Source organism: Thamnophis elegans, chromosome Z (genome assembly GCF_009769535.1).
Source record: "Thamnophis elegans isolate rThaEle1 chromosome Z, rThaEle1.pri, whole genome shotgun sequence".
NCBI classification, from domain to species: Eukaryota; Metazoa; Chordata; class Lepidosauria; order Squamata; family Colubridae; genus Thamnophis; species Thamnophis elegans.
The window spans coordinates 60,993,709-61,018,382 of NC_045558.1; the positions used below are offsets into that span (position 1 = coordinate 60,993,709).

Sequence of the window (24,674 nt, forward strand, 5' to 3'; positions counted from 1 at the left end):
GTGAAACCAGATTTAATAGCAGTAACTGTGAGAGAGATCTTGAAGTCTTAGTGAACAGCCAGTTAAATATGAGCCAGCAGTGTGCAGTGTCTGCCAAAAACACCAGTGCACTCCCAAGTTGCATTAACAGAGGCATACAATCAAGATCAAGTGAGGTACTAATACCACTCTATAAAGCTCTAATAAGACCACACCTAGAGTACTGCATCCAGTTTTGGTCACCACACTATAAAAAAGATATTGAGACTCTAGTCTAAAAAAATCGTAGAGAAGAGCAACCAGGATGATTAAGGGACAAATGACTAAAACATATGAAAAATGGTTACAGGAGCTGGGCATGAATAGTCTAGTGAAGAGAAGAACCAGGGGAGACATGATAGCAGTGTTCCAATATTTGAGGGACTGCCACAGAGAGGAAGTGGTCAGGCTATTTTCCAAGGCACCTGAAGGCCAGACAAGGAATAATGGATAGAAACTGACCAAGGAGAAATTCAACCTAGAAATAAGGATACATTTTCTGACAGTGAGAACAATCCACCAATATAACAGCTTGACTTCAGAAGTTGTTGGAGCTTCATCATTGGAGGCTTTCAAGAAAAGATTGAACTGCTATTTGTCAGAAATGGTGTAGGGTCTCCTGCTTGGATGGAGGGGTTGGACTAAATGACCTTCAAGGTCCCTTCCAATTCTGTTAATCTGTTAAAAACTGATTTTGGCTTACCAAAAACATGTTCCTGAATAAAATGTGTTCCTGAATAAAATAAACAAATGCATTACATAGACTAGTGGCTCCCAACCTTTTGGGCACCAGGGACCAGTTCCATGGAGAAAGTTTTTCCAAGAACTGAAGGGGATGTGGTTTTGTGTGCTGCCTGCATCCCTTGAAGGGCCTTTGTACAGCCCAGTTGCTGGCATGCCATGGTCCGGTGTTGGTCCACAGACACGGGGTTGTGGACTCCTGATATAGACCACAGACTATATCCTCTGATTATTCTTTATTGAAGAAAATAATTATTACCTGAACTGCAAACATTTGACAGTTCTGATCATCATCTTATGATGCTACATTTTCAATGACTGCAACCATAAATCTCAGGTGAATTCCTGTCTTCAGGGGTCTGAGAGTTTCAGTGTTACTTACATTTGAATAGCATCAAGGCCTGCCATTTTCATCTTCAAGAGACGATCCTTCCAGTAGAAATGGGGAATCCGGGCATAATGGATGCTGCCTGAAATGTAGCGGAATGGTTTCCCATCCTTAAGGAAACAGTTGCGAGCATAGTCAATTTCAAAGTTTCTCTGGTATGTAACCTATGAAAGAAAATTATTTAGACAAAAACTTCAATTTGCAAACAGTGGAGGGCAATATATAATTTAATAATTGTGTGAAAAAATCACCCTTGTTAAATAGAAATTGTGTCAATTTTAACCTTAACATTAATGTTCAACATAATTCATTCAGCCCGAGGATGATTTGTGCCATAAATTTTACCACAGCAGACACCTATTTTGACTGTATTTAAATTTTGGAAAAATGTAACGTATCATTACTAATATAAATTCAGTGGCTGTACAAAAATTGGATTTTGATCCTTGGGTTTCCTTTTGTCTAAGAGAACAACTTATAGTAAATTATCAAAAAGCTAAAGTGTTAATGTTTGATAATACGAAAGTAGGTTATATAAATGGCAAGTTAATAGGACAGCAATAAAACAAGCATGTTCTTATAAATATCTTGGGGTGCAGTTCAAGGCTTCCTAATCTTGGAGTGCACATTATTCTTATATGGCCCAGCAAAGTTTCCTAGCTGTCTTAAAATTCTGCTCAAAGTAGGAATATTTTATTCCTATAGTTTGCATGGTTTTTGTTTGCTAAGGTTATCTCTCAGCTTCTTTATGGCATTCAAAATTGCATTTTTACAAAGTTTAATTTCCTGAAAGCTATACAGTCCAAATTTATAGGAACAATATTTGTAGTTCCAAGATACACTAAGAATGTTGTTTTACAATTAGAGACAGGTTTGGTTTCTATGGGTGCTCGAATCTGGTTGAATTTTTTTTTTCCTCCTTGAGCCTGGTTCCATTGATTCTTTTTTTAATATATATATATATATATATATTTTATTATGTTTTTCATTCTATACAATCACATATTTACTGTGCTTAATCAGGGCATATAACATTGAATAATAAACACGGCCCTCACTTATATAGAAAATGCCCCCTACATTACAAACCCAATATACCACCTTGGCCCACCATACACCCTCTTTCAACCCCCTCCAACTTTCATTCTTCCTTCTCACACACCCCTCTACGCCTACTTCCCCTCCCCTTCTTTCTAACCCTAACCCTATCACTCCCTCTAATCCATTCCCTCCCTCCCTTCTCCTCCTCCTCTCTCTCACCCTCTCCACCCTCCTTCTTCTTTCACTCGACTCTTTCCTTCGGTATATTTCTATTACCTTCCAGTATATTCGGTTTGTTATGTTTTCGCACTAACATTAAAAAGCCACAGTATACAAATGCAATCATGGAATTTAACACATATTGTATTTCCCCCCTCCCCCCTCCCCCTAAATCCCCACCTCCCTTCCCTCCCCCCGACTTCCCAAAGACCATACGTGGTATAACTTTTGGACAATCACAGTCTAAAATATCTCTACATTGAACTCAGCTTCTTACTGTTACCCAAATTTTAAACAATTTAAATTGTTACTGATACTAAGCATAAGCTATCTGGAGTTTCTTAGTCCCATATTTACTTTTTATGTAATCAATCCATTTTTTCCAGTCTCGTTTATATCTCTCGTTTGAATGTTCTTTGAGATATGCTGAAATTTTGGCCATTTCAGCTAAGTTCATAACTTTCAAAGTCCATTCTTGAATTGTAGGTAAATCTTTCTTCTTCCAATACTGCGCCACCAAGAGTCTTGCTGCCGTTATTAAGTACAGAACCAAATTAGTCTCTAGTGCTGTAAAGTCAATACATATACCCAGTAAAAACAACTGGGGGGTGAATTTTATCCTTCTTTTGAAGATGTTTTGCAGGATCCACCATATTTTTATCCAAAATGCCTTGACATTACGACATGTCCACCATATATGAAAATATGTAGCATCAAAAGAACCACATCTCCAACATTTAGGTTGAACATTTGGATACATAGAGGCAAGCTTTTTAGTATCTAGGTGCCATCTATAAAACATCTTATAAAAATTTTCTCTCAAGTTTTGTGCTTGTGTAAATTTCACATTTCTTACCCAGATTCTTTCCCATGTTTCAAGCATTATTGGTTCCTCAATATTCTGAGCCCATTTTATCATACAATCCTTAATCAGTTCCGTTTCAGAATCCATCTGTATTAGTACATTATATATCCTCTTTATATGCATTGAGCTTTGATCTCTTATTTGTTTAAACAAATTATCCTCAACTTTTACAAAGCCAATTTTTTGATCTGTTTTCCACCTAGCCTGTAGTTGACCATACTGAAACCACGTTTGAACTACCTTCTCTTCTTTAAGTACCTCTAAAGATTTTAGTTGCAACACCCCTCTTTCTGAAATAAGAAGTTGTCTATAGGTGGTTCTATCGAGTTTTTGTTCTACGTTCATATTTTCAATTGCATGTCTAGGAATTGCCCACATGGGCAATTTATCATTTAATTTATGTTGATATTTTTTCCAAACCCGCAATAAAGCATTTCTTAAGATATGATTTTTAAATTTCTTATCCATTTTTTTGTTAAATAACAAGTAAGCATGCCAACCATATAACAAGTCATATCCCTCGTTATTCAAAATTCTGTCATTAGTTAGATGAGTCCAGTCACTAATTGCAGATAATGCCACTGCATCGTAGTATAATTTTAAGTTAGGTAATTTCAATCCTCCTCTTTCACGTGCATCTTGCATTATTTTCATCTTTACCCTCGGCTTCTTTCCTGCCCACACAAATTTGTTGATACCCTTCTGCCATTCTGAAAGATTCGCATCTCTTTTAAGTATTGGTAACATTTGAAAAAGAAATAAAAATTTTGGTAAAATGTTCATTTTTACTGCCACTATTCTACCCAGCAAGGACAAATGCAGTTTCTCCCACCTTTTCAACTCCAACTGTATACTATGCCAAAGTGATTCATAATTATGCTTATATAATTTCCCATTTGAGATTAAAATATTAACTCCAAGATATTTAACTTTTTTAACTACCTCACATCTTAGCATCGCCCCCAGTTCTTCCTTCTGTTTGATAGTCATATTTATAGCTAATATTTTGGTTTTTCCTAGATTTATTTTAAATCCCGAGACTTGACCATATTGATTGATCGTGTTCAATAAGACCCTACTAGATTCCTGCGGTTGTTCCAATATTATGACCAGATCATCCGCAAATGCGCGGACTCTGTATTCTTGCTGTCTAATCTTAATCCCTTTTAGACCGCCCAAGCCCCGTATCTTATTCAACAGTATTTCCAAAGTTATAATAAACAATAATGGGGACAGAGGACAGCCCTGTCTTGTACCTTTTTCAATTTGAAAGGAGTCTGTCAGACTTCCATTGACAATGATCTGGGCTGTTTGCTGCTGATATATTGCACCAATTGACCGTAAAAAGCCATCTCCTATTTGCATTTTTTGCCATCTCCTATCTGCATTTTTTGCAATGTCTTCAGCAGGAATTGCCAATTAACTCGATCAAAGGCTTTCTCCGCATCCAAAAATATGAATGCGGCCGGGATTTGATTGTTCTTTCCCAGGTATTCTAAAGCGTTAATAATTAATCTAACATTGTTCTTCATCTGTCTGCCCTGTATAAAACCAGTTTGATCGGTATGTATCAATTGTTGAATTACCACCATTAGCCTATTTGCTAATATTTTAGTAAATATTTTATAATCTACATTGAGTAATGAAATAGGTCTATAATTTTTTGGCTGGGTAAGGTCTTGGTCTTCTTTGGGTATCAACGATATGAACGCAGTCTTCCACGAAGGGGGCACTTTCCCTCCCGATTGAATTTTATTGAATAGTTCTCTGAGGGGTTCTACCATTTCTAACTGTAGATATTTATAATAAACAGCTGTTAAACCATCTGTGCCTGGTGCTTTCCCTAACTTTAATTGTTTAATTGCCTGCAGAATTTCCCCAGAGGTTATTGGTTGATTCAGCTTATGCCTATGTTCTTCTCTAACTAGGGGGATTTTCTCTTTATCTAGGTATTTGTCTATGTCTACGTCCTTAATTTTATCCCCTTTATACAACTCTGTAAAAAATTCCCGAAATACCTTTTGGATCTCTTCCTGTTGAAACACTTCCTTCCCTCTGTAACACAATTTGGATACATTTCGAGCTTTCCTTTTTTTTCTAATCTGATAAGCCAACCACCTACCGGGTTTATTTGCGTTGCAGAAAGTATTATGTTTAGCATATAATAAACTGGTGGCTACCTGGTCAGAGATCAGCATATCAAACTGAGATTTTAGTATAGAAATTGTTTCCTTAATCTTTGTATCTCCTGGATTCAATGTTAATTCTGACTCTTTCCCTTTAATTTCCTCTTCCAATTCTTTTCATTTTTGCCCTTGTTTGTGTCTATGTATTTTGTTTATATTCATTAATACTCCTCTCATATACGCTTTGCTTGCATCCCATACATATTCCATAGATGTACCCTTATTCATATTAAGAACAAAATATTCCGATAGCAATTTTTTACAGTCATTAACATACTTTTCATATCTAAATAAGTTTTCATTCAACCTCCAGGACCTTCTTGCCTGGGCTACCCTTCCCAATTCCATCCAGACTGGATTATGATTTGAAAGAACTCTCGCCATAATCTTTGTCTTCTTCACCCTGCAAAGTAAATCATTTGTAATTAGTATAAAATCAATCCTTGAAAGAGATTGATGTCTGTTGGAAAAAAAGGTAAAGTCATATTCTTCTGCATGCCTCTCGCGCCAAGCGTCTCGCAATTCAAAGTCGTCCAGCATGTCAAAAAAGCGTTTGGGTAACTTAGCTCGGAATTTGGTGTTCGGGCGAGATGTCTTCTTATCTCTTTTGGTGTCGATCACGCCATTCCAGTCACCCAATATTATACAAGACTCAAAGTCCCACTGTACTAATTTAGCATGGAGATTTCTATAAAATCCATCTTGTTGTTGATTAGGAGCATAAATTCCCAAAAGTAACGTCTTTTTCCCTTCTAAGATTAAATCTAATGCAATATATCTTCCAAAGGGATCTGCTTCAATTAGCTCAGCTTTAATGTCTTTTCTTAAATATACTACTATGCTGTTTTTCTTTTCCATGGCTGAGGTCGCAAAATGTTGGCCCAGTTTGGGGTTAAACAAATATTTTTGATCGGTTGATTTGATATGAGTTTCTTGCAAACAAATTATGTCATTCTTAAACTGTTTGAGATAATGAAATATTTTCTTTCTTTTCTGTGGAGAGTTCAGTCCGTTAACATTCCATGTCAAAATCTTAGTTGTCATTTTTGGTTGCCTGAAGCTTTTTTAGAGCCTCCCGCAAGGCCTGTCTCACCTTTGGTTTGGCTCCTCCCACAGCTTCTGAGCTTGTTGCTGTAGCTCCTTGATCAATGGCCAACGATTGTTGAGATTGTTGCATAGTAGCTTGTTTATCCGTTTGTCTGGTGGTCATACGGTTGGGTCTTTTTTCCTTGACTCCTTGCCCTTCCGGGAGAGGGAGATGATACATTTTATCTGATGGTTGTGTGGTTTGCTGTTTATCTTGTTCGTCTCGTGGTTTTTCACCATATCCCGAAGATTCAGGGTATCCCATCTTCAGAATCTTATGATAGAAATCACGAGCTTTCCATACAGAACTGAGACGATATCTTTATTTGTCCATTGTAACTATAATACCGAATGGGGCATCCCATCTGTACTGTATCTGACGCTTTCTGAGCTCTTCCACCAGAAAAGCATAATCTCTTCTGGCTCTTAGCATTTGAGGTGGTATTTATTTCAAAACAATCAGATCCTGTCCACCAATTTGAAGCTTAGTATTATAGGACTATTGTGATATCATATTTCTAGATTCTCTTGTAACAAAGTATATTACCACATCTCGGGGGAGTTGCCTTTGTTTTGCCGCCCACGAGTTAACACGAAAAGTCTTGTCAATCTGCCAATCAAAATTGGATCCCGGTTTTCCCACCAGACGGTCAAAAGCTTCAGAAAACATTTGCTTTAAGTTCTCCTGCTTTTCTTCACGCAGCCCCCTCACTCTTAATGCAAGCTCCATCTGCTTATACTGTATCATAATAATTTGATTTTCAGCATTATCAATTTTTTGTTCCACCACTTCAGTTTTGGATATCAGGTTAGTTTTAGCTTCATTGAGAATTTCTAAATTATCTTCCATTCCAGAAATATATTCTGTCATCACATTTACAATTCCCATCATATCATCATTCATTTTAGTGACCCTAGTATCAAATTTGTCATATAGAACTTCCATCTCATTCCTTATTTCATCTTTGAACTCTCTAAGCATTTCTAGATTCTGTTCTCTGGATTCTCTAAACATTTCTAAGTTCTGTTCTCTGGATTCTTTGAACATTTCCAAGAAAAATTCTTTTGTTAGTACGTCTCCATTAGGGGGCATAGAGGGTGGGGGCTGCAACTTTGTGCCAGGTATGGGAGACGTTTTCGGAGGTAATTTCACAGAGGTTGATTTGGATGCCATTATATTTTGGTTTTAATTATTTATTCTAAATTGCTAATCCACTATGCTGTTTGGAGAAAAAGAAATTCCTCCCCCCCCTTTTTTTTTTTACAAAGGGTTTTACGGAGGGTTTCAAAAGAGAAAGTCCGTTTGGAATGTTTGGAATGTCTCTATATCAACAACAAAGAGTCTTTGAAGGCTTCAAGGGAGTAGGTCTAATTAGATTATAAAAAGTTATTCCTTTGATTCTGTACCAGGAAGCCAGAGATAACAAATGCAAAAGCTGTAAGCGCCATTTTGAAGACAATTAAACAAAAGAGATTTTTATAACATTGAAGCTGGTATTTCAGATAAAGAAAAATTTTAAAGTTCACAAGTTTGGTCTTTGCTCGTATTGATTTTCAATAGTCTGTTTTTTAAAGATTGTCCTAAGGGGGGGGGGGTTCCTGTCTTGTGCTGTAGATAACAGCTGAGAAGTTCGGGTCGGAGTTGAATGACTCAGCTATGGGTTGATCCCCCCCCTCCGTTCACAGCCCAAAAAGAAACAAACTGTGAACTTCAAAGAAGATTCTTACCAGCTGAGATTCCTCACTGCTTTTTTCTTGTCTGAAAAAAGAGTTATCTTCTTGATATTGAGTAGATAACGAACCAGAACTCTGGGGGCAGCTCGGTTAAGCTGCCGACGGCGACAGACCCCTCCCCGGAAGCCTGGTTCCATTGATTCTTAGGGACTGTTGTAAACCCGATTAATAAAAGTTAATAAAAACCTCCAGTCCTTGGAATTTTCTCTGGAAAGCTTCTGTCCATTAGGGCTTAAAAATGTCAGGAGCCATCTAAACTATCAATTTGGGGTATTGATTTTCAAACCGTAATATTCCAGTACTACTAAGATGGACATTTCTTTCTCTTCCCTCTCTTTAGTTCTTATTCATAAATTTCATCAGGTTTTCCTCTTGGCCAGGTTGGATGCACTATCATTCTCAATTCTGTGGGACAGTATAAAAACATCCCTTTCAGCTGACCTTATGTGGAGATGGTTATTTGGAATTGCTAAGCCATATGTTCCTTTGTTACACTCCCTTTATCATATCTATATCTAATTATGGGGAAAATATTTATCCCATTTTAAAGAATAACCTTGATAGAGGGCACAATGTCTATCTGTCACTGTTTCTATTTGGCCAGCACTCTAATGTATCTTTCCAGGTTGCTCAATTTTGGGCAAACATTTGTTTTATCTGTTTGACTTATAATTGAAGTTGTAGCAATTGTCATTGTTATTTATCCTACAGTTACTATAACAAAAAATGTTATGTCATTTTATTCCATTTTTAAAGTTTTATAATAATTACAGGTCTATGTATTTTATTTTTATGCTTTCCCAAAGGCCATAAAAAGTTTTATTTGATAATGTAATCTTATATTCTTTTAATCTTCTAAATCATTTGCTTTTTCATTTTTATTAAAACAAATATATATGGATTTCATTAACTTAAATTCATTTTTATCATTCATATTGTTTTAATTTACATTTATAATAAAAGGCATGAAAAGTAAGATACTGTTTCATAAATTTAAACTACCCTAATGGAAATCAACTTCTCAATTAACATTTTCCAAATTAGATTGTAAGTATTCAATTTGGCTTGCTGAATTTGTAAAACAGGTTGTCTTTGACATATGACCACAACTGTGCCCAGAATTTCAGTCATACACTTTCTAATTTTTAAGCAAGATGCCCATGTGGCAGCTTCCCTTAATGACAACAATTCTGGCTATCCCAGTTGTGGTCATTAAGCAATTGCAGGGATCATTAAGTAGAACATGTGGGTACCTCCAGAGGTAGGGGAGCCCTGGGAAATTTCATGTAAATCAGGTACAAAATGGAATAGTAGTGCAGTGTGACACACAGCTACAGTCAACCCAACAGTGTGTAGCACTTGGCAGCAATGTCAGGTATTGGTCTGAAATAGAGACCTAGTATTTTTCAGCAGTCTGAGCCAGACTCGTAATTCATCTATGTGCCATTGCTTCATTGATGCTAATTTGTTCTAATGGTTAAAGCACCAGACTAGAAAGCAGGAGACCATGAATTCAAGTGACATCCTAGCTATGAAAGCCATCTGAGTGACCTTGGGCAGTCTCTCAGCTCACCTCACCTCATAGGGTTGTTGTTATGCTAAAAATGAACATGTAGGATATTATGGGATATAAATATATAACATGTTTGACTACATGTAACTGGTTTCCTATGCAATGGGGAAGTTACTTTTATCTTATCCAATCAACTTTCCTCTTGCATTTTCTTTGTTGTGTTAATTATAAAAAGGAATGAAAACGGAGCTCGAGGTTCTCTCTTTCCTTTTTCATAGAGAGATCCCACTTTATCAGGGTACTGTAATAAACTGCTTTTAAATGATCTTCTGATTCACTTGGTTATTGAGAAGGTAAACTGAGGCAGATTTGGCTTTCAGTGAACTAAGTGTGCCATTCCCCAAGGTTTGCATATCTTTGAGAATACGTGGGGGGGGGGGGGGGCTTTTTGTGTGGCACTGACAGCACTAGGGCTGAAATAGAGGCCTGATGTAGTGACAGCTGAAGACACCAGGCTCTATTTTAGGCCCATCATGGCAGTCTAAATCAGGGGGAGATAGGTGAGTATGGGAGCTGCAGTACTTCTGCAGTTCTAAGGGCAAGTGTATTGCCAAATGTCCAAATGTTTAGGTCATAATCACAGGAGCACTGCAATGCTGGACATGGGTCATAAATTTGTTTAATCTTATCATATTTGTGAAAAGTTATTATGGGCTGTATTTTATTTTTGGAAAAGTGGAGATGTTTCCTAAAATAAAACAATATCACTGTAAAATCTGACAATTTTAATCTAATGCCTTTCCCACTATGCCAAAGAAAAGATAATTTCTTTATTTCTCCATCAATTATCAATTAATACTATGTTTAAAAGTAGCTGCAACAATAATACAAATAAAATTATAATAAGCCACAAAAAGAATACTACATATTTTAAACTGATTTATAAGAAAATATAATTTTCTTTATAAAAATGATATTTTTGGTACCTGTGATATCTGACAAAATCATTAAGTATGACTGTTGCCTGAAAAATTGTTAGTCCTTTCTCCAAACCTTACATAATGGTTCCTACCTTCGTCCAGTCTAAAAAAGGTCCTCAGTTTTATACCTAGCCACTCATGTTGAGTGAACTTAACTAATGCTTTCCATTTTTCCACATATAGTGGAGCTTTTGGTCACAACTTTTGCAATACATATCAGGGGTTCTTATGGTATCTCAAGAACCTAGAACTATGTCATAATAATTTCAGATGCATGATATAAAAACATCATATATTATGTAGCTGAAATGATGGATGAAATAGACTGTGATCTACAAAGACTTAGGCCCGTGATGGCAAACCTATGGCACAAATGCCAGCTGATTTGGGGGCATTTGCCGCACATGCGGGAGCCGGGTGCACATAGGCACATAGAAGTAACATGCACATGTGCAGAGGGTTGTGTGCGCAGGTGCGGAGCAAGCCCCCACACATTTTTTCTTTCAGGAGGCTTCAGGGAGGCTTGCTAGGCCCAAACAGGGCGCGGGAGGCACACATTCATGAGGTGTGTGGGGTTGTGTGCACAGGGGGCATGCACACACATATTGTCATGCGCACGGACACAATTTTGGCACATGAGGACAAAAAGGTTAGCCAACCCTGACTTAGGCCATAATACATTTTTTAAACATTAAAAAGTTACAAAATCCTTTGCTGAATGTGGCAGCAGACTTTCCTAGCAGAAGGCTTTAATGAACATTAGAGTTGTGCGCTATGTCTGATTACTTTTCTGAACATCTCATTCACAAATTAAGCATACATATATAATAATCTAAACAGCCCTCCATTTTACTGTGGAGACACATAAACATTCTCCTTCTCCGTTACAATCCTATTTCAGCAAATTTTACAAAATTGCAATGTATAGTTTACCTATCAGTTTTTCTTGTTATGTGATCTCCTTCTCTTTCTATAACATTCAAGAGATAAACACGTGCATGCATTAATTCTCTATTACATCCTATATAATGAGTTAAAGCTGAACTTAGAATCAGTTCAGGTTTAACTCTAGAATGTATTGCCTCTAGTTACTTATCAATTTTTAATCTGTAGCCAGTATATATTACAGTGAGGGATACAAAATATGTAATTTTTAAAATGTTGTTAAGCTTGGCTCCCAAGCATCCCTCACTTTTTATTAAGCTGGCAGAAATTGTCAAAAGAAATAAGTCAATAGCGTCTAATCAGTTCAATTTTTCAACAAACAATACTATACGTCACCAAAGGGCAGGGTTGAGGGCTACAGCATGAGTCTAGGAAGGAGTGGAATTTTAAGGTAAAAACAGTTGTTTTGGGGAAGTGGGGTTTTGAGATAAGCCTGAAGGAAATTTACATATTTATATAGTTTAAATTTCACAAAAACGAAGCACAAAATAGCATCTACTGAGTTTAAAGGTCACCAAAAAGGATTTGGGTTATGTGCAATCCTCAGGCTCAGGTCTGCACAGATCCTTTTCTGTGTCAATCTACAGGGCAGCAAATATATTGGATTGCTTCATGATATTTAGCTTCTGAAGAATTGAGGGCATGTCCTTTTCCCTCAAATCAAATTTCAAATTATTCAGAGATTCTGAAATCATTCTGACATTTGTAGGGGGGAAATCTTTTTGAATGTATGTCTGTGTCTCTGTGTGTGCACTTTTTTCTTTTATATTTTCCTTTATCTGTATTAAAATAATAAAATAAGCTTTTAAAAATGCAATAACTATAAACAGCATCTGCTTTTTTTAAAAAAAAGAAAAATGCTATTATTTAGGGATGCAAGTTTTAAAACACTAATTTAAAACATGGGCTTCGCAGAATAAAAAAAGCTTATTATATTCATATTTAAAATGTGATGTTATGTCTGAAATGTTATATTTCTTGTGTATCCTTTTTCTCAAATATAAGGGCTCTGATAATGTATGATATCAATAAAACTGCCTTCTATATTAATGTTTTTTCTTGGGCAGATGCCAACATTAGATTTGCTAGAAGCTTGAACATACAGGTGAAACTCGAAAAATTAGAATATCGTGCAAAAGTTCATTTATTTCAGTAATGCAACTTAAAAAGTAAAACTAATATATGACATATCCATTATATGCAAAGCAAGATGGTTTAAGCCGTGATTTGTCATAATTGTGATGATTATGGCTTACAGCTCATGAAAACCCCAAATCCACAATCTCAGAAAATTAAAATATTGTGAAAAGGTGTAATATTCTAGGCTCAAAGTGTCTCACTCTAATCAGCTAATTAAGCCATAACATCTGCAAAGGGTTCCCGAGCCTTTAAATGGTCTCTTAGTCTGATTCAGTAGGAATCACAATCATGGGAAAGATTGCTGAGCTGACAGTTGCGCAGAAAACCATCATTGACACTCTCCATAAGGAGGGAAAGCCTCAAAAGGTAATTGCAAAAGAAGTCAGATGTTCCCAAAGTGCTGTATCAAAGCACATTAATAGAAAGTTATGTGAAAGGGAAAAGTGTAGAAGAAAAAGGTGCACAAGCAGCAGGGATGACTGCAGCCTGGAGAGGATTGTCATGAAAAGGCCATTCAAAAGTATTGTGGACTTTCACAAGGGGTGGACTGAGGCTGGAGTCAGTGCATCAAGAGCCACCACACACAGACGGATCCTGGACATGGGCTTCAAATGTCGTATTCCTCTTGTCAAGCTGCTCCTGAACAGCAAACAACATCAGAAGCGTCTTACCTGGGCTAAAGAAAAACAGACCTGGTCTGTTGCTCAGTGGTCCAAAGTCCTCTTTTCTGATGATAGCAACTTTTGCATCTCATTTGGAAACCAAGGACCCAGAGTATGGAGGAAGAATGGAGAGGTACACACTGCAAGATGCTTGAAGTCCAGTGTGAAGTTTCCACAGTCTGTGTTGATTTGGGGAGTCATGTCATCTGCTGGTGTTGGTCCACTGTGCTTCATTAAGTCCAGAGTCAATGCAGCCGTCTACCAGGAGATTTTGAAGTACTCCATGCTTCCTTCCACAGACGAGCTTTATGGTGATACTGACTTCATTTTCCAGCAAGTTTTGGCACCTGCCCACACTGCCAAAAGCACCAAAACCTGGTTCAATGACAGTGGGATTACTGTGCTTAATTGGTCAGCAAACTCACCTGGCCTGAACCCCTTAGAGAATCTATGAGGCAGTGTCAAGAGAAAGATGAGAGACATGAGACCGAACAATGCAGAAGAGCTTAAGGCTGCTATTGAAGCATCCTGGTCTTCCATAACACCTCAGCAGTGCCACAGGCTGATAGCTTCCATGCCACACTGCATTGAAGCAGTACTTGCTGCAAAAGGGGCCCAAACCAAGTACCGAGTACATATGAATGTGTATACTTTTCAGAGGTCTGATATTGTTCTTTGTACCATTCTTGTTTTATTGATTACATGTAATATTCTAATTTTCTGAGATTGTGGATTTGGGGTTTTCATGAGCTGTAAACCATAATCATCACAATTATGACAAATCATGGCTTGAACTATCTTGTTTTGCATGTAATGAGTCTATCTCATATATTAGTTTCACCTTTTAAGTTGCATTACTGAAATAATTTTGCTTTCCCCAGAAGTAGGATGTTTTAGCCAATTTTTTAAAGATTTGACAAGCATATAATGTAGTTAGATCTCTATAATTTCTGTACAACTTCCCAATATCAGGGGTATTCCACAGAACATTATCCCTGGTTTGACATATCCCAGAGGTATGTCTCAAACTCAAGGCCCATGGGCCAGATCCAGTCCGCTTGGTCATTCTGGAAACTGTAAGAGGCTGGCCTGCATCACTTCGGCCTGGCCCCCACCATCCTAGTGCATATGTGCATGCACAGGCCCAGTTCTCCCAGTTACTGGCCCACTTACTCCATCATCTATATATTTTTAAAACTCACAGCCACTCATGTCTGAGTGAATCCAGGAAGAGGGAAGAGGTAGAGGGGCTGGAAGTGTGTGTGCTGTGCACAGGCTGTGAGTTTTAAAAACATCTTGTGTGTGCACAGGCTGTGAGTTTTTAAAACGCCTGAGTGAATCTAGGAAGAGGGAAGAGACAGACGGACTGGAAGTGTGTGCGTGTGCACAGGCTGTGAGTTTTAAAATGTCTGAGTGAATCCAGGAAGAGGGAAGAGGCAGAGAGGCTGAAAGAGTGTGTGCTGAGAGGCTGAAGGAGTGCGTGCTGAGCACAGGCTGTGAGTGAATCTAGGAAGAGGGAAGAGGCAGAGGGGCTGGAAGAGTATCTTCCAGCCCCTCTGCCTCTTCCCTCTTCCTAGATTTACTCAGATGTTTTTAAAACCCACAGCCTGTGAACACACTAATCCAGCAGCCCCTCTGCCTCTTCGCCAACACCGCCCCCCCAGCCATTCATCAGTTTTTTCTTCTGGTTCTTCTTCTGAGAAATTTTCGACAGCATGGTGCGGATGGGCAGGGTGATTGAAAGAGCAAACAAGGAGAGGGAGAATTCGGGTACTGGGCCTTCCGACCAACAGGTACGGGAAGGCACACTAAATTTCATCATCCGGTACGGCCATACTGGTCCGTACCGGTTGAAATCCACCCCTGGTTCTCAGGTAAGCTGGGACAGGGTGGGTGGGACAGCTCCGTATCTTCTGCCTTGCTTTGTCCTTCATCCCATTGCCACACTTCTTTCTTCGCCACTTCTTCTCCTTGCTCGCTATCATAACAGAGCAGGAGATTGAGCAACACACTGGTGTGGCAGCCACAAAACAAGGCAGTGGGGATAGAGGATGAAGCAAAGTGAGGGTGTGGAGCTTCTCCCCATGCACCGCACCAACTTACCTGATCACCTCACTGGCCAGGCATTAAACTACCACCTCTGCTGCCATGAGTGAGAGAGAGAGCAACAGAGCTCTCCAACCTCTGTTTGTGTCTGTGTGTATAAGAGAGAGAGCAATCCGTGCTTCAGTCAGGGCACCCAAGCTGCTGGCAGCAGTGGGGATGGCAGGAGCCACATGAGCAGCTATGATCCCTCCTCCATAACCAAGTGGCAGAGAGCTCCATGGGACAGGGTCTCATTTCTCCCTCAGCACAGAGAACTCCAGCAGGCTGGATGCAGTTGTGAAGAGCCTGGCCCCACAGTGCCTCCTCACTCAGTTGAAGACTTCGTTCAGCCTTCAAATAGTAAGGCCATGTCTGGCATTGGTTCCTGTGCCCGGCTGATTCCACAGCTGGACTTACTATTTGAGGGCAGGACTGAAGTCTTCAACGTTGCTCAGTCCTGGATATTGGAATTAGGAAGGGGGAGAAAGTGCAGGTTGAGAGCCACATCCAGACAACTAAATGTCCAGCTCAGGCAAAGTTCCAATCATGATAGAGCTCAGAACCTCTTATCCAAAGTTAAAACGTTGAATTGGATCAGGTCTTCTCTTCCCCCTCCCCCTCCCCCAATTAAATGGAATCTTTAGTTGTGACTTTCCTTGTTATTATGGAAATGAGCATGACAGTGCAAGTTGAAAGGAAATTAAAATAGCTGGTGCAGGACTTCCAGCAATGATGTCATTGTGTAGAGGATTGAGGAACATCAGCTCCCGTAATCCAAAACCAAAATTTCTTCGTAGAAGCTCGATTTCCAGCACTGCGAGACCCAAAGAGATCGGCAGATTCAGGGGGAAACTCTGAAGACACTGGGGTGATAAGGCAAACCCCCCAATGGATAGGAGAAACTCACTAAACTGACGAAGAACTACCCTCTAATTTAGACAGGACCGGATCAACAGCAGCCACATAAGACGGAAGCAAAGAGTAGAGAAAGCAGCAGAAATTGGAGATACTTTTAGCAAGAAACAACCCAGGAGAAGAGGAAAGAGATTGTGAAATTGGTGGAGCGGTGAAGTGGAAAGAGAAAGACTCTATAGAGAAGACTGTTTACAGTCTGGATCAGCGACGAAAAGGCAATGAGAGCAGAAGCGAAGAGTGGAAAGTGACGGCGCAAATAAGTACAAGAGGAGTGAATGCGGAGAGAAACCCGACAGGAGACTGAAGAGAAAGTAGAAAGAAATGGTGCTTCCAATGAGATCGGGAAATATTGGTTGTAGACAGGAACAGTTGGATCACACAGAGGATTGAATCAGATCTGGATACAGTGTTCCTCTGAGAACAGGCAGATACTGAACAGTGTAACAATCACAAGCAACAAACACAGATAACAAAGAATCTAACTCTTGGGACCATAACTATAAATATTATTGGGAGACGGAATTGGCTGAGGGATAGCTAGAACAGCATTTTTGGAGTAACCAAATAAGTTTCTGGTTTCTTTTCCTGAACATATGGAGAGTGACATTGAGACGAAGTTGTCATCTAGTGGATTATAATTTTGAACTATAAAGGCTGAGGCAAGAACAAGTGACAGTGACATAAAGGGGGAGGGGAATCTTTGGGGGAAATAGAAGAATCATGATTGATAAAGACGTAATTGAATACTAAACAAAAGGATTGTTATCATTGAAAGCATATATTTTTATACATAAGATTATAAAAGAATAATATAAAGGAAAATAATAATAATATAGGATTATTAATGATTAATTTAGAAACAACACAAACACCAATTCTATTAATAGTAATATATGCCCCAAACCAGAATCAAGAGGATTTTTACAGGAAATTCATAAAATAAATGAATTAGACTATGAAAACAACTGTTTAATTGAGGACTACAATGCAATAGCGAACAAAAAGATGGATTACGAAAGTAAAAAATAAGACTAAGAAAAACACACTACCTAAGTCCTTTGATATGGCAATGGAATATAAACACCATGATATATGGAGAAAGATGCACAAATCACGAAAACAATATACTTTTTATTCAAACCCCCACCAGTCCTGGTCGAGAATAGATATGGCTTGGACATCATTGGGTTTACGAAACCAGCTAGAACAAAATGAAATAGGAACCAACGAATGGGTGGATCATAACCCAATAAAATTAAAATGGAAAGGCCAAAAAATAAAAAAAAAGATGGATGATGAACCAAACTTTGGTAAAGGAGACAGAATACACCCAAATGTTAGAGAAAGAATTAAAACTATTCCTTAGGGTCAACAAAAAATAAGACACTTCACTATAAAACCTCTGGGACACCACGAAAGCATACATAAGAGGACTCATGATTGCTTATGCAGCAAGAAAAAATAGAAAAAAAAAGAACAAGAATGTATGCAAAGAGAGCTCAGTGAAGTAGAGGCAGAATTACAGAAAGACCTACAGAATAAACCCAAAGAAGAAAAAAGAGAGATGATAAAACATAAGATCAATCTAATAACCCAAAAAGAATTAGCGTGGAAAATTAAAGCGGCAAAACAAAATTATTTTGAACATGCCAAGAAACCCGGACAGTGGCCAGCATACAGACTAAAAAACAAAAGAGGAAAAAAGGATGAAGAAGGTATTATTAAACATAGATCGGAAGAAAAGAAGCAAATTATACAAGGATACTTCACAAAATTATACATGCAGGATGCCACAGTGGAAACCAAGATAAAATAATACCTAAAAACCCAGGAAAGATGAATCCAATCTCGAAAGAACAGAGGGAGGTGATAAACAGGCCAATAATGACAGTGGAAGTAGAATCAATTCTGAAGAAACAGAAGAACAATAAAACCCCAGGACCAGACGGAATTGTGGTGGAGCTATATAAATATAACCAAATAATACTGGAGGAATTGGTGTTTAATGAAGTTCTAGGAGAAGCCAAGGTTCCTGACTCATGGATGGAAGCAGTAATATCGCTCATCCCTAAAGAAGCTAACGCACAAGAAATTCAAAACTATAGACCAATCTCATTATTAAATTGCAATTATAAATTATTTGCAGCAATTACGGTGGAAAGGATCAAACAAGTGCTAAATGAATGAATTCATCCACATCAGAATGGCCAGTGCAGGAAGCAGGAAGATCATAGAATCGCCACCCCCTCCCCTCTTTGAGGAGGAAAGCCAGGCTTCTCAGTAGGAGGAACCATACTCACTCGGAAGCGATCCAGAGGATGAACCACTGGTAAGCAAACCAATTAAACTGCTTACCCTCCCCCTAAGACTGTTTATCCCCAACTGGGAGAGGGGGATAAAAATCTCTGCTTTAGTGGACTCAAAGTGCACCTGCTGTTTGATAAGCCCAACCCTAGGGGGTACCATGGTACTGCGGACTATAGAAGGGGCTTACTCCCCTCCTCCCTAATTGCTGCATGCAATGTCACATTCGTGTGCCTTGTAGGAGAGCTGCCAGAATCTGCAAATGCAGTTTGGCTGCAGATCAACTTTCACAAGATCCGATCCAGGACCTGTTTTCTTAAATTCATAACCCCCATCCAATTAGCATTTAGGAGTCCTGGTGGTTGCCCCATCAGAACTCCCTGCCCAATTGCTTGTCCTGCTTATCTGCATGTGGTGGCCCCCCCTAAGTAGCCGCAGAAGTGCATACAAGGGAAAAGAGCAAGTGAGAGGGAGGAACTTCTGTTTTTACATTTCAGTTCACAAGGTCTGAGCTCAGAGTCACTTTCCCAAAATAAAAGTTCCAACGCACAAAGATCGCTCCAAGTGCCCCAAGTGCATGCAGACGCCCTATTTGCATACAGCTGTGCTCTGTGGGACCACAAGGTCTCATTAAGTAGTTAAGTGGAAAGTAGTTGGGGAGGGGAGGAGCAGAAGACTGGCACCACAAACACTTTTCATGCCGAGAATGAAAGTTTGTGGATCCCTGACTCTGCAAAAGATGATGGGTGCCTCAACCTGCACGATATTATGGCATCCAGGAGTATCCATTCTTGGCATGAAAAGTATTTCCAAGCCAACTTTCCTCTCCCTTCCTTAAAGGCAAAGAAACTGCAGCAGAGAGGAGACAGATACTTGCGAGGTAAGTGAGTTCCTGCGGCAGGAAGGGAGGGAGAAGCATGAGGTATCTTAGTGGACTGGGGAGGCCTAGAGAGAGGGCTGTTCTATCACTAGGCTCCCCCAGGCTTCCCACCCTGAGATACCTGATGTGCACTTAACAAATGGCACATTGGTATTCTTGAATTGTGAGCTTTTGGGAAAGTATCCCTTCCTCATGTGTTGCAAACAGCCATTTCCAGTGGGGAAAACAGGACAAAGCAAGTGGGGAAAATATTTTCCTTTGCTATATTTCCAGTCTGAATTAGACCATGGCAGGGTCCCTACAGGAAAGCCCTTTTAAGGATTATGTATTAATAGAAAAGCAATTAACTTACCTCTGTTCTGAAATGCTAAAGCTGTTGCACAAAATAGAGGAGCTCTGGTCAACTAGCACAGCCATCATTTTGACAGTTTTGCTTTACTATTGTCTGTGGACACCCCCACAAAATGCAAGCATGAGGATAAACTGAACCTGGTTTGTTCCAAGTCCTTTAAGTGACTTACTACTCAGAAAGTCCTAGCTTGACTTTTACACGTGCGTCCAATATAAGCCCTATCCCCCCCAAATAAGCCCTAGTTAAGACACTGCCCACTCCAGGGTGTACAGGTAAAAATTAAGCTAGGTGTGGATGGGGGGATGGAGCTGCCCTTCTACCTACTTTGGATAGTTGCAGCCAGGCCTTGCACTTCAGCCCATTTCTTTTGCTGCAGCCAGCAAGGCTTTCCTGAAGGCCTCTATAGCTGATAACAGAGTTCTGGATTGATCTGGAGCTCTGTTATCAGCTGAAGAGGCCTTTCCTAAAAGTCTCTAGCTGATAACAGAGCTCCAGACCAATCCAGAGCTCTGTTATCGGCTACAGAGGCCTTCAGGAAAGACCTTGCTGGCCTTGTTATTGGCTACAGAGGCTTTCAGGAAAGCTTTGTTGGCCCTGCCGGATGAAGAAGTTCCTGAAGGCCTCTGATAATGAAAAAGTGGCCAGGCGTGACATAGGCAAGTGAGGTGACATCCCCGCCCACTGAAAATAAGACCTAGTGCCTTTTTGGTGGCAAAAAAAATTATAAGACACGGTCTTATTTTCAGAGGAACAGCGGTAGCAAAAATGGCATTTGCTCACAAGGCAAGGACACATTGGGAAATGTTTCTCCTTTTGCATTTGAGCATCCAAGAAGAGGAAAGACAAATAAAAAAGAGAGGGGAAGAGAGCAAGGAAGGAAGAAGAAAGGAGAATGAAGAGGGAAAGAAAAGGAAAAAAAGAAAAGGGAGGGAGGGAGGGAGGGAGGGAGGGAGGGAAGGAAGGAAGGAAGGAAGGAAGGAAGGAAGGAAGGAAGATTATATTGAGAGAGTGAGAATCTGAGGGAAGTCTCCCTTAGCACTTGGCCACCAGCAGCCCTTTTGCCATCCCCTGGTCCCCTCTTCCTGACCTTTCCTAGCATTGAGGATGCTTTGGTTACAAAGCCAGCTCTCGGAAGGAGAGGGAGTGGGCCTTCCTCTGACCCACACACTTTGCCCTCCCACACACACCATGAGCAATCTGGCCAAGGAGAGCAAGCACAACAGCAGTGGGAGCTGGCCATGCCTACCCTGGCCACACTCATCCCGCCCACCCCAAAGTCAATCACAACCCTGATTCAGCCCTCAATGAAATTGAGTTTGACACCTGCAGCATATACCAGCATGTTTTGTCCAACTTTATATAAACGAACAAAAAACAGATAAATAATAAACATCAATATGCAGAGGAAATATTTTTCCTCCGTGTTTGTGCCCAGACAAAACCAAACTTATCTGACTAATCTTGAAGAGCCTGTTTTGCAGCAAGCAGCTGATAGGCATGGTCGGTACTACAGCCTTCTAATACTTTTTCAAATTCACTCCATGGTCGATGTTATGTAACACATTTGTTTCAATATCATCAACCCCAGCCAGACAAAACCAGTTAATATTGCTGTCTTTGTAGGGCGTGATCTTCACATGCTCATTGTGACTATTGAGTGACTTTAGACATTCAAACCAGAGATATAGCATTCATGATTCCCTGTGACAAAATAAGCCTCCAATGGGGAATCAAGATGGCCAAGCAGTTCCATATCATGGACAAGGCTTTTCACCTCAGAATCTGTCTGATCACCAACAATCACAGTGAAACTTGGTTTTAAAGTTTTAACTATTTTTACAATCATCTGGAGATTAGTTTTTCCAATGGTTGGCCCCAAAGGAATATCAGAAAGCAAAGTTCTTTTAAGATTATTCATGGACAAAGGTAATTTATGAATAGTAATTGCTATTGATTTTATTGCACAAGGTTGGGGAGCATTGATGAGTCCAATAACAGTCAATCCTACAGCTACAGTAGCTGCTAGATTCCTTCCCAATTTACCAATTTTACTGATACTACCTAATTTTGCATTTCTTTGACTCATGAGCTTAAAAAGCTATTTAAAAGAACCAACAATGAAGAGAAAGAAAATAAGAATGATGTAGCTTCCAAGATAAATAAATGCTGTTAAAGGGGGGAAAAATAAGGCTCTTTTGCAATAAGAAATGATGGTGTGAAAAAACTTGAGTATGGCAAAATGACGACATGAACAATAGTGTTTTTCATAAAACGAAGGAGAATGAGTTGTAGAACACAATCACTATATTTCTTCATTTGTGACGGGCTCCTATGACTATTAAGACATTAATAAAGAACACCATCTGCAACTTCAGTAGCCATCTCAATCTTGTCACCTCAATATTTTCAGTCAGATATATTTGTGATATTAACATGGAGAAAAAGATAGCTCCAGCAGCAGCAGCAACCTTTGCTTCAAATGGAAGCTGGTTGAAGATCATCTCTACTCCTAAATATTTCCAGATTCTTATTTACTACTAGCTGATGACACGGCTGTCAGATCCCCAATAGTGATACTGCTATTCAGTTGGGAGGAGGGGGTCTTGGAGTCAATTTATTAGCAGTGCCTGTGGCAATTGATATTTTACAACTGGTTTCCTGGCGCCGAAATACCTGAGATCCCATCATCATTTGGGGGAACATTTATGATGGCCATCTGGAATGTTGCACTTTACTGTGTAACAGAAGATAGCCATGGGAATTTATGTTTATTTGGCTCTCAGGGCAGTTGATAAAGGAAACATCTTCACATCTGTGTATTGGCTAGAATCCGCATTCTAACAAATGGGATGGGGTCTCTACTGCTTTAATTCTACTTGCATTGCCTAAGAAGATTCAGATGTTGCTTTGACTTTAGTGGCTTCCATTCTTCTTAATAAAAACTTTTCAATTTCTTAAGTTAGGAGAGGAGCCCTTATATAAAGCAACATCTCTGCAAAACGGTCCACCCAGAGAAGCAACATTTGCTCTACCAAGGGGACCTTGCAAATCATGTCCAAGCACAACAGCGAACAAGGGGAAGCTAAATGCTGGAGGGAGACATCAACCCCTTCCAACCGGAGACCTGCTCCATGTACACTGTAGGAGAGGTGAACCTGGAGGACCCCAAAAAGCCCCATTGGTCATTTGTCATCGGCATGAAAGAAGGCTGAAATGAGAGGGCCAGAGGAGTCACTCTCACCCATGGTAACTGAAAACCGGGGTGGAAATTGGAGCTAGAAGCCCCCTCTGACCAGGAGGAGCTAAATGAAGACTCACTGAGACAGGATCCTCTGAAGAGACATGTAACCCAGTTGGTAATGGAGATTTTGGAAAATCTCAACATCTGGGAGGAGCCAGAATAGCAACTAAAAGGCATTGGAAGGGCGGCAGCCACAGATGATGCAGGGGGGTGGCTACCCCACTCTGGGCCCTGCTGATCAAGCAGATAGCATAGCAGCAACAGCAAAAAACACAGCAAACCCTCCCCCTCAGTTGGTACATGGATTGGGAGCTGCTCCCAACCAACCCTGAAACCTGCAATTACAAAGAAAAACTCCTTCTCTTGGGGTGAAGTTTGATGTGAACCCCAAAAAATTGGGATTCTTTGTTGCACATCTGCTCACCTACATGAAAGAATATGGGTGTGATTTTCAAACCCAAGGATGCTGAGTGCGAGTGGTTACCCTAGCCCTGGAAGGAGCCGCTGCCAAATGGATGGTGACTCTACATGATGTCGATGCACCAGAACTGCAGGACTTTGACCGTTTCATGATGGCCCTGCTATGACGTTTCGAGGACCCCCCTCCAGATCACAAAACATGTGACTGCATTAAAGTTGTGAAGCAGGGATGCCGGCCAGTGGCAGAGTATACCAAAGAATTCCAAGACCTGGCGTGTCATGTGAACTGGCCAGAAGATATCCTGGTAAGCTGGTTCAAGAATGGGCTGAATGATGACCTCTACAATGCCTGGGTGGCCCGAGGTGCACTGAACCATCTACATGAGTGGTATCTCACTGCAGAAGAAGCAGAGATCAACATGGCCAGGAACCAGTATCGAGCGAATGTGGAAGAAATCCCCAACCCAATGGAAGCAAGACCCTTTCAATCTGCAAACGGCATCTTCTACGAAAACTTCAACCGAGCTGCAGAATACCGTTCTCAAGAACCAGCTAGGAAATCAGAGCGTCCGTTAGAGGGAAAACCTACAAAACCTGGTCAGCGTGGGAAGGAGATGGCCCTGAGCAGCAGGGAGATGGTAGAATCTCCACTGCCTGCCCTCTTTGAAGAGGAAACCCCGGCTACTCAGCAGGAGCAACCATATTCATCCGGAAGTGATCCAAAAGATGAACCACTGGTAAGCAAACCAATTAAATTGCTTTCCCTCCCCCTAAGACTATCCCCAACTGGAAGAGGGGAATAAAAATCTCTGCTTTAGTGGACTCAGGATGCACCCGCTGTTTGACCAGCCCAACCCTGGTAAGAAAGTTGAGGATTGATGTAAGGAAGCTGAAAAGCCCCACAGATTTTTGCCAACTAGGTGGGTCAATAGCAGGGGGGCGGGCAGCTTCACTTGCCA

The 24,674-nt window shown here is 40.0% G+C and overlaps 2 protein-coding genes across 4 annotated transcripts in view; both read right to left on the reverse strand.

The window, feature by feature from the left end:
- GLB1 (galactosidase beta 1) overlaps positions 1-24,674 on the reverse strand; it is a 233,819-nt gene that overhangs the window by 183,647 nt on the left and 25,498 nt on the right. For all 3 annotated transcript variants that reach the window (XM_032237595.1, XM_032237594.1, XM_032237596.1), the window contains exon 2: positions 1,142-1,311. In XM_032237595.1, the coding sequence (XP_032093486.1) occupies positions 1,142-1,311 (170 nt within the window). The remainder of the gene's footprint in view (positions 1-1,141; positions 1,312-24,674) is intronic.
- Positions 21,410-22,555, reverse strand: TMPPE (transmembrane protein with metallophosphoesterase domain). Its single transcript, XM_032234757.1, is given in 6 exon segments — positions 21,410-21,512; positions 21,514-21,583; positions 21,586-21,735; positions 21,738-22,227; positions 22,230-22,336; positions 22,339-22,555. Coding segments are annotated over 6 exon segments (1,137 nt in total).